General features: G+C 37.0%; 1 protein-coding gene across 1 annotated transcript in view; it reads left to right on the top strand.

Moving 5' to 3' along the window:
• LOC107100726 (obscurin-like) overlaps nt 1-9,617 on the top strand; it is a 59,596-nt gene that overhangs the window by 32,781 nt on the left and 17,198 nt on the right. The window contains exons 37-52 of the mRNA XM_015399342.1: nt 160-435; nt 1,408-1,674; nt 1,752-3,917; nt 3,999-4,071; nt 4,158-4,252; nt 5,336-5,448; nt 5,558-5,758; nt 6,449-6,531; nt 6,657-6,830; nt 6,917-7,076; nt 7,194-7,298; nt 7,605-7,769; nt 8,012-8,170; nt 8,292-8,469; nt 8,546-8,659; nt 8,775-8,942. Of these exons, the coding sequence (XP_015254828.1) occupies nt 160-435; nt 1,408-1,674; nt 1,752-3,917; nt 3,999-4,071; nt 4,158-4,252; nt 5,336-5,448; nt 5,558-5,758; nt 6,449-6,531; nt 6,657-6,830; nt 6,917-7,076; nt 7,194-7,298; nt 7,605-7,769; nt 8,012-8,170; nt 8,292-8,469; nt 8,546-8,659; nt 8,775-8,942 (4,497 nt within the window). The remainder of the gene's footprint in view (nt 1-159; nt 436-1,407; nt 1,675-1,751; nt 3,918-3,998; nt 4,072-4,157; nt 4,253-5,335; nt 5,449-5,557; nt 5,759-6,448; nt 6,532-6,656; nt 6,831-6,916; nt 7,077-7,193; nt 7,299-7,604; nt 7,770-8,011; nt 8,171-8,291; nt 8,470-8,545; nt 8,660-8,774; nt 8,943-9,617) is intronic.

Below are 9,617 nucleotides of genomic sequence, written 5' to 3'. Positions count from 1 at the left end.
AAATCTTGCAAGATTTAAAGCATTGTTAATTATTTTAGTCAGTGAAAAGTATATGTTAGTTAGTTGTTATGACTGCTTTCTCTGTTAGAGAATTCTTACTTTAGGAAATATTGAGACTGTAATTTGTATTCCCATAACTACACCCAATGAATTTTGTTTCTTTCACAGAGCTCCCTTTATATTTCATAAAGGAGTTGCAAAATATGAATGCTGAAGTGGGAGGGATTATCTCGTTGTGCTGTGAACTCTCCAGACCTGGGGTTTCAGTGGTTTGGAAGAAAAACAGGCTGCCCCTGAGAGCAAGCAGGAAGCATGAGATAAAACAAGATGGTCATCTCTATCAGCTTAACATCAAAGACCTCAAACCTGAGGACAGTGGCAGCTACACCTGCCAAGCAGGGAGTGCAGAAAGTATTGCAAATGTGGCGGTTCAAGGTAGGGTTTATTGGTTTAAACATTGGGCATTTATGCAGTTGATAAGACATTCTTAACGTTTTGCTGTTGGTTACAAAGACCTTCACTCAGATCTATTTCTTTCAAACTTAATAGTGTTACTCTGAGAAAATGTTGGATTTACCTTTTTACCAGATAAATATAAAGAAAATTGGATATAATAATGACTTAGCAAGCTAAAAAAAAATAAACCTTTCAAAGGAATATTATTTTCAAACACAAATAAATAGTTTGGGATATACAGAGTAGAGCCCCCCTTTTAGAAATATTATTAAATGATGATAAGAATATCATAGGTAGAAATTCTGGAGAATTATTACTGGTTATGCAAGCTGTACTGTAGGATGTTATTTATCTGCATTTTAGGACTTATAACACTAAAGGCACATACTGCCAAAAATATATGTGAAAGATTTAATGATGGCAGCACTCAATATCATCCAACACGATGAAAATGCTGTCTATTATGATGAAGATTAACTGACCACAGTATGTTGAATGCTTGAATAGAAGATACTTCATCTGCTTTCTTATAAATGTGGCTATTTCTTATCTAACCACTTAGGGAACTTTGAGCATAACATTTTATTCCTAGGCAGTCATTACATTCTTAGATATGAAAGAGAACTATGAGGAGACAGTGATGCCAAAAGAAAACTGAACATTACAAATTGCTTTAAAGTACATTGTGCATGCTGTAAAGATGTGGGAAATCATGACATTTTATAGAATTTTCCTCATTCCTTTATGTTCACCTCCCAAAAGCTTGATAACTTTAGTTTAACTTAATGAACTGTTACTGCTAACAAGTATTTTAAAAAGTATGTGTGTCTGAATTTTAGAGAGATGTGATAGCAAATACTGAACACAAGAAAGATAAAGCTTAGAAAATACACTAGCCTCTTTATTTGACACTGTATATTGATTATTCCCATCTGATTTTGTTCCATTTAGAGTGCGCTATATTGTTCATCAAAGAATTACAAAGTTTGGAGGCTGAGTCTGGCAGTACAGCCTCTTTGTCCTGTGAGTTATCAAGACCTGCAGTGTCTGTGCAGTGGAAGAAGGATGCTTTGTCTCTGAGACCCAGTGAGAAGTATGAGATGAAAAAGGATGGATGCTTTCTGCAGCTTAACATCAACAGGCTTAATTCAGAGGACAGGGGTAGATACTCTTGTCATGCCGGGGATATAGAAACCTCTGCAACATTACAAATAAAAGGTCTGTACATCTTTATTTTTAACTTACCTTTATCAGATGATTATTTTATTGATGATACTATTCTTCCTTTTGTAAAGCACCACAACTTGATGTACTTGAGGCTAAATCTATAACAGCACCAGAGCACGTGAGAGGCACCGTGTCTAAACCAGCACCTGCTTCAGAGAATATAAGGCCAAATGTTACACAGAACAACCCAGTTCCCCCAGAGCCCAAAAAGAGAACTAATAGGAAATCATCTATTACTACCTTAGAAAAAGACAGCGAGGAATCTTTTGGCCTAAAGGTGCCTGTGCAGAATGTCAACAATGAAGTCCAAAAGGATATCCAACATGTGAGAGCTATAGAAAAACACTTTGATGTTGCCCAGGATGGAACAAACATGGAGAGGAATGAAGAGAAAGGGAGGGAGGTTCACAAGCAAGAGATTAAGCCGGTTCAACTGCCAGGGAGGGATTACAAGGTTGACAGGAGAGTTGAAGAAGCTTCACCTTTGGGTACAGAAAAAGATCGAATGGAAAAAACCCAACTAGAAGGGAATGTGGGAAAAGTTATTCAAGTCGGTCCTCAAGTAGATCAGTCAGAAAGGCTTGTGGACAATAAAGCTGGTGAACTGAAAGAGACTGAAAAGGGATGTGAAGTTAAAAAGGAGTTTAAACAAGTAAAATCATCAGATGAATCAAATGAAGCCAAGCATAAGCATAAGATAACACAGCAAGCAACAACGATTTGGCGAAACAGTGAAGGTGAAAAACATGTAGAAGAGAAGCTTAAAGGGAGCGAAACAACTAACAGCGATGTTAGGCTATCAGATAACAAAGGTGTAAGAGAAGAGGAGCCTTCAAAGCCTCCAGTACGATCTAAGCCAAAGGTAGCAACTGGAGAGCAACCAATCAAGTCTATTACCAAAAGAACAGAGGGCACAATTCCTCAGCTAAGCAAGACTGCTTCAAAAGATATCGAAGACCATAAAGAGATGAGAGAAAATGGGCAAATGTTTGCAGAGGATGTATTTACACAAGCACGCACAATAAACCAGCTTGAGAAACACTCAGTAGAAGAACCAAAAAAGGTGGATGCAGTAACTCCTCAGTATACCGCTCCAAAACCCCCTGAGAGGAGAAAGAGCAAAGCAAAAATAGAAATGGAAAAACAAATTTCAAGGGATATAGAGACAGATCAGGATTATACACAGCCTAAAAGTATAGCAGGAAGGTCAACGCAAGAGCAGCCAAAAACTCAGCCAAAACCGCTGATGGAAAAAGATTTTAAAGAGACTTCAAGATTGGACAGAAACAAGTCTGACACGGCTGATAGGGAAATAGTTGATAAATTCAAGCAACCAATAACCCAACCAGTAAAACCAATCAAGAAAGAGCCTGATTCAGTTATAGAAATGAAACAAGCTGTTGAGCCAATGAGAAGAGAGGAGGAAACACAACCTGCATTAACAGAAGCAGACATTCCTCTGCTCTACATTTCGGAGGAAGAAACATTTTCAGAGGCCTTAAGTGAGCTTCCTCCTTCCCACCTCCGACCTGCTGTGCCTCATACACAAACTGCCCAGCTTCCTATTCAAGGCATAGAGCCGCTAGAACCTTCTCTCATGGAGCTGGACATCAACATGGAGGATGAACCCCAGATGCAAGAAGCTGCCGTTAAAATTCAAGCAGTATTCAAAGGCTACAAAGCTCGGAAAGAAATGCGACCAGTCTTCAAGGAGGTGTTCAAGAACCAGAAGGCAGATCTTCATGGCACGCTCTCATTAAAATGTGTCATTGATGGAAAACCCAGTACTGTGCGCTGGCTGAAAAACGGCCAACAACTTATAAATGATCCTCGATGCCAGATTAAAACCACTGAAAATGGAGAATGCACTCTTGTGGTTAAAAACTTAAATGACAGCGACAGTGGAGTTTATACCTGTGAGGCGGTGAATAAGTTTGGGACAACCTCCTATAATGGAAATATAACTATAGTGAAGACTCTACAACCTGTTCCCACTGCCCAGAAGCCTATACACGCACCACTTGCAGCCATATCTCCTTTGCAGCTTGCTCCACAAAGGCCTGAAGCCCAGGATATGACACAAAGACAAACACCAACAGCTGCACCTGCAGACACTGACAATTATGTAGAAAGTGTAAGTGTCTCTATGTGGGATGCCTACATCCTGACAGAACAGGACAATCAGAGACGCCTGCAGGAGAGAAGAAGATCCTCACTCATTGCAGTTAGCTCCTGTAAGTAACACAATTGTATTTAGCTTTAAGCACCAACCAGGGGTAATGCTAAATATGTTTCCCTATTTTTACGTTAAACAGTGTCAAGTCCATCAGAGTATGACACTGCTCCAGATGTAATAGAACCTATTGAGACTGCTCCAGTAACACAGTGGTAATGTTCCTCACAATAACCCTAGTTTTATTGCTCATATAGAACATTGTGTTCTTGAACCTACTATTTATTAAATATTTGAACAGGGCAGTGATAAAAGCAGCTGACACCAAACTGCCAACGGATAACAAAGAAGAAACAGTTGCTCTGAAACTTCCTAAGAAAATGTTGGTTGTTAAAGGTCAGTGCATTTTATTGTTGTGTCAGTACATCTGTTTTTATTTGTTGGAAAACTTTTTTCAAAATCCTTTTTATTTATAAATGTACAGAAAATAAATCAAATGGGGAAAAAAGAACAAAGTCAAATACGTGAGAAGACACATTAAAAAATAGGAAACATCTAAGAAAACTATAATATAATAGCCATTGGTAATAGTAATAGTTTTTATTTTATGTTTGAGACATGGAGTTTAGGATTTTGAATTAAGGATATCAAATACTGGCTTTAATTTTCATATAGTATAACATTTTAAAATGGATTACAATATGACTTGGAGTGATTTTTGTTTGTGTATGACTGAAATTGGCTAAAATCAGACTCTTATTTGATTGGATTATATTTAACCTCCATTTAGGCATATTTCAACATATGTTTTATACACTAATATTGTAAATAGTTCTCTTTATAAGATGTATATTAATACTTGCATTTACACCCATAGGAAGGTGATGTATCGAATAATTTAATCCCACACAGCTATTATTACTTTTGGAGCATAAACTCTCTATCATGTTGTGTTCCAAGAGACACTGCAGTTTTGAGCTCTGTTCAGGCAGAAATGTTTTCATCTTTAGAAACCTAATTGGTTAATGATCCCCTTAGGTTTTCATTTTGGCCTGCAAGTAGTCTACAAATGCTTCCTTAATTTTGTCTAATTTCACACAACTAAGCTGTAGCTATGTTAAGGGTTTTTTTGGGTGCATTTTACTAATGATTTATTCACATAAGCTTTTATGATTTTTTTATTCATTCAACATGCGCTCAACATAAGTAATTATTTCCCAGCATGCCCACTAGATGTCACGAATGAGTCCAAACTCTAAAAACAGATGTATGTATAAAAATGGCTTATGACACGTTTTTGTTCAAATGCATCCTTTGCAAATGGGGCTCCTGGTTATTTAAACATGTACATTTAAGTCTATATATAAAGAAGGAAATTAAGTATTGTAATTTCTTTATATTTTACATTATTCTTTTTCTACAGTTATATTTTTTTCTTAAATTAAAATTAATTATGTTCCCCTCTGTTCTTATTTAAAGGTGCTCATGATAATAAACTAAGAACACCATCTCCAAAGCACCATCGCTCCCACACACCTTTAACTAGTACAGGGTCCAGATCTGAGTCAGACGGTGAAGAGTGCAGACAAGAGGTACATTTCAAATGATCGTATTAGAATCAAATGTGACCTAATTAGGTCACAATCTGATCATCGAAAGGATTTAAACAGAAAGTCTGACTTGTTGAATGCTCTTCTACAGACTTTTGAAATATATGTGGCTCGAGCCGACTGCAGTCCTAATGCTGGAAGTAAGGACAGCTTTATTCTGAAGGAGGGACAATTTGTGGAGGTTCTAGACTCTGTTCATCCTGACAGGTGGTTGGTGAAAACCAAACCAACCAAAACCAACCCTTCTCGCCAAGGATGGCTCTGTCCTGCCTATTTGGAAAAGAAGAGAAAAGTATGTTGTCAAATACTGTTGGTTAATGTTAAGTAATATGCAAAATTGAAATCAAATATATAATATAACATTTTAATTTGTATCTTTTTAACATAAAGTCAGGCTAAACCATTCCTATTTTACATCAGTTGGATTGTTACATTGGACAGAGATATTTTTTATGTTTATGAGTTTTTTTCAAAGCCATGAGACTTAATACATTTCCATATTAATTGTTCTAATTGCCCTTCCCTTTTCGGAGTTATTTGATATTTAGAAGAACTGGTAAAACTAAGTCAGGTTTGTAACCCACAATGGGGCTGCTGGCATGCATATTTTAAGATGCCCACATAATAAAGGACTTAAAAAATAATAACCTTGTTAATACAGCACTCACTAAATTGCAGTGCTTGAGGTCATTAAGAGTTTGCAAGAACCAAGTTTTAACATGTTTGAGGTGTGCCCCTGTTTTCTCAAATTTTTTTAACCAGAATCTCCCCTAGATATGTCATTATTTTGAGAAAACTTTGCCATATTACACAAATACGTCTTAATGTGCCAACATATGCTTGTAAACATTAGTATTCAAAGACATCTCTCATAAAGTTTCAGTTGTACTTAAACACAGTAAAATATTCTCCGGTTTTGTTACACCGTCAGCAGAGATATGAAAGAGATTTGTGATAAAAGCTTAACTCTAATTTCCAACAGGAAATTTTCCCACAAAGTAGATTTGTTCAAGAGGGTCTTGATGGAATTGGGTCAACAGAAGAAGAGTACAGAAGAGCACTGAGGTCGGCTTGTTTTTCATAACACATCTGTAGTGTGAACTTTGTAATCACAGTTACTAGATTTAAATGAGTCTTTTATGAACTGTGGGAATTGATACTAATCAGCTTATATTTCCTGATACCTTCAGTCAGCTGATCCAAGGCTTGATTGATGGAGAAGAGGAGTTTGTAAAGGCAATGAAGATGTTCATCTCTCACCATCTTAATCAGCTGGACAGCAGCCACAATGTTCCCATCAATATTCTCAACCAGAAAGAGATCATCTTCAGGAACATCAAAGATATTGTTGGTTTACATGAACGGTAATAAACCCAATTCCCCAAACTTGATCAAATTATTGTTGGGCTATTTTGAAAGATGTAGTCCTCAGTAATCCATTCATTCTCAGTTTGATCCTCCCTGGTCTGAGAGAGTGTTTAACGGATGATGACGTTGCCATGTACCTAATCAAGCATGCCGAGCAATTTGAGAAGTATCTTCACTACATGGTGGGACAAGCACAAGCAGAGGCCTGCATCAGCGACAAGGCTGTTCAGCAATACTTTAAAGTAATTCAAATCACTTCATTATTGTACGCTTCATTTTAAATATGCAAAGGTAAAAATGTAGAAAGGGATATTTAGTGCAGATGCACTGATTTTTATTTCTTTCTAATATCTTTTCAGGAGGTAACGGCACATGAGAAGCCTTGTGACACCCCAGTCATGGATGTCCTCACTTTCCTGCAGCAACCAATAGAAAGAATTCAAACCTACCAGAGTTTACTGAAGGTCAGAAGAAGTATTTAATCTTCATAAGGGATTTTCAAGAGTGCAAAAACATTGGCATCCATCCATCCATCCCTCCATCCATCCATCCATCCATCCCTCCATCCATCCCTCCATCCATCCATCCATCCATCCATCCATCCATCCATCCATCCATCCATCCATCTGCTCTAAATAAGGAGCAAAACACTGGAAAAATAAATGGGGAAGCATATTACTTTTAATGGGACTTTTAGGAATCTTAAAAATACAACTTCTACTATTCATAGTTTTGATTTCAAACACTTCATACAATGATTTTATTGCCAGGAGTTAATCAAGAACAAAGCTAGAAGTGGTCAGGGCTGTTACCTGTTAGAAGATGCCTTCTCTGTGGTGTCCTGCTTGCCCTGGAGGTCAGACAATCTGCACCGGGTGTCCCTGATTGAGAACTATCCAGCTCCTCTTACAGCTCTGGGTGAGCCTGTGCGACAGGTAAGGAGGAAATGCTTTTATTCTGTGATTTTTATATTTTTATTTTGGCTTATTTTGACTTTTGGTGATACAAATACTTTTTTCAAGATTTCCTTGAAGAACACAAATTACATTTTCCTATGCTTAAGTAAAGCAACATTTTTAAATAAAAACTTTGTATGCCATGCTCTCATAATATATCTTTGTCTTAAAGAGTTTAGTTCTTAAAATATTAAAACATTCGGTGCAATTTGTCTCTTCAGGGAGTATTAACAGTGTGGGAGGACTCTCCAGAAATAAAAACAACCTCCAGAGGTCATCAGAGACAAGTGTTTCTCTTTAAGGAGTGCATAGTACTGTGTAAGGTGAAGAAAGATGGCAGCATGAATCATGACACATACAGCTTTAAGAACAAAATGAAGGTAACTAAGTCATCCAGGTTCCAATAAAGTAGTGCGTCCTTCATGATAAATTAAATATTTGCCCTATAGTGTAAATGTTCTTGCTTAATTTGATATTTTTTTTATTCTACCACTTGTTCAGCTGAATGATGTGGAAATAAAGGAAAGTGTTGGTGGAGAGGACAAGTCATGGAGCTTGTGGCATGAACACAGAGGCTCTATAAGGCGTTACACTTTACAGAGCAACTCTGCACTGGTTAAAGTGTCCTGGCTGAAAGACCTGAAGGAGCTGCAGGAACGCTCCAGCCTCAGTAATAACTGTAGGTTTCTTCAGACACATTAACAAGCTGCCAAATAAGAATTTCTCCTGGTATTTAAGTTTGCATCTATCCACAGGTCCTCCAGTGTTTGAATCAATGCTTTCTGACTGCTCAGCACAAATTGGACAGACAATCAAACTGACTTGCAGAGTGTTTGGATTTCCAAAACCCACAGTGAGCTGGATCAAAGGTTTGTTTTTGTTGGCTCTTCTTCATTTTTCATGTAAGCTCTTTTTTGAGTAACATTACATTTTCAAACAATATTAATTTTTTTAATTCTGTAAATTTATATTCCTTCATCCCAGATGGGCTTCCCTTAGAGGATGACCCACGTCACATCATCGTGGCTGACCGCTCAGGAGCATGCAGTCTCGTCCTGGACTGCCTCACAGCAGAGGACTCTGGTCAGTACATGTGTCATGCAACCAGCTCTATGGGCAGTGCTGGCACTCTGGCAAAGGTGGTGGTGCACGGTGAGTAATGGGGGCTTATGATTTAAAACAGATGCAGAAAAAGACAGCAAATTCAACCAGGTTTTACGGAAGTTTTTCTGTTGATTATTTAGCTTTTACTTAAAGCCGCCCTTTTCCTATTTTGTCCAATCAAGCTACAAACATTTTTTGTAATGATTCAATAAAATAATTCAATAAAATAAGCCAAATCACTGTCTGTAAAGAGGGAGGGAAATTATATGCTTGTAGTTTGTACAGAAAAAAAAACAACATTTGACATAGGCTATACAACGTCTTACACATCTCTTAAGATGGCAACTCTGGGGGGGGCTGCAGAGATATACAGTTAGCTTGAATCATCTGTTGATTGAGCACCTATTAGTCGAGTTATATACAAATTTGACATTAAAGATAAATTGGTGTTTATCTCCAGTTTTTTAATTAGAATTTTATAATTTTTGCATTGTTGTGCAACTATGAATTCTTTAAATGCCCCGCCCTGTAGTGGTGGTAAACATATTCTTTAATAAAACAATATTCGGACTTTCATATATGGTTTGCAAACACAAATTGTGATAAATAATAACTGTAAATAATGTGAAAATAAAGCTTAAATAATGGTTAAATGGATAACTCTGCACATATATGAAATAAATTCACTACAACTTCAATTAAAAAAGTCAGTTTATTAAAAAA

Source organism: Cyprinodon variegatus, unplaced genomic scaffold, assembly GCF_000732505.1.
Source record: "Cyprinodon variegatus isolate N-32 unplaced genomic scaffold, C_variegatus-1.0 Scaffold30, whole genome shotgun sequence".
Classification (NCBI taxonomy): Eukaryota; Metazoa; Chordata; class Actinopteri; order Cyprinodontiformes; family Cyprinodontidae; genus Cyprinodon; species Cyprinodon variegatus.
Note: the sequence above shows the minus strand (reverse complement) of the source record. Positions and strands in the feature narration are given on the sequence as shown.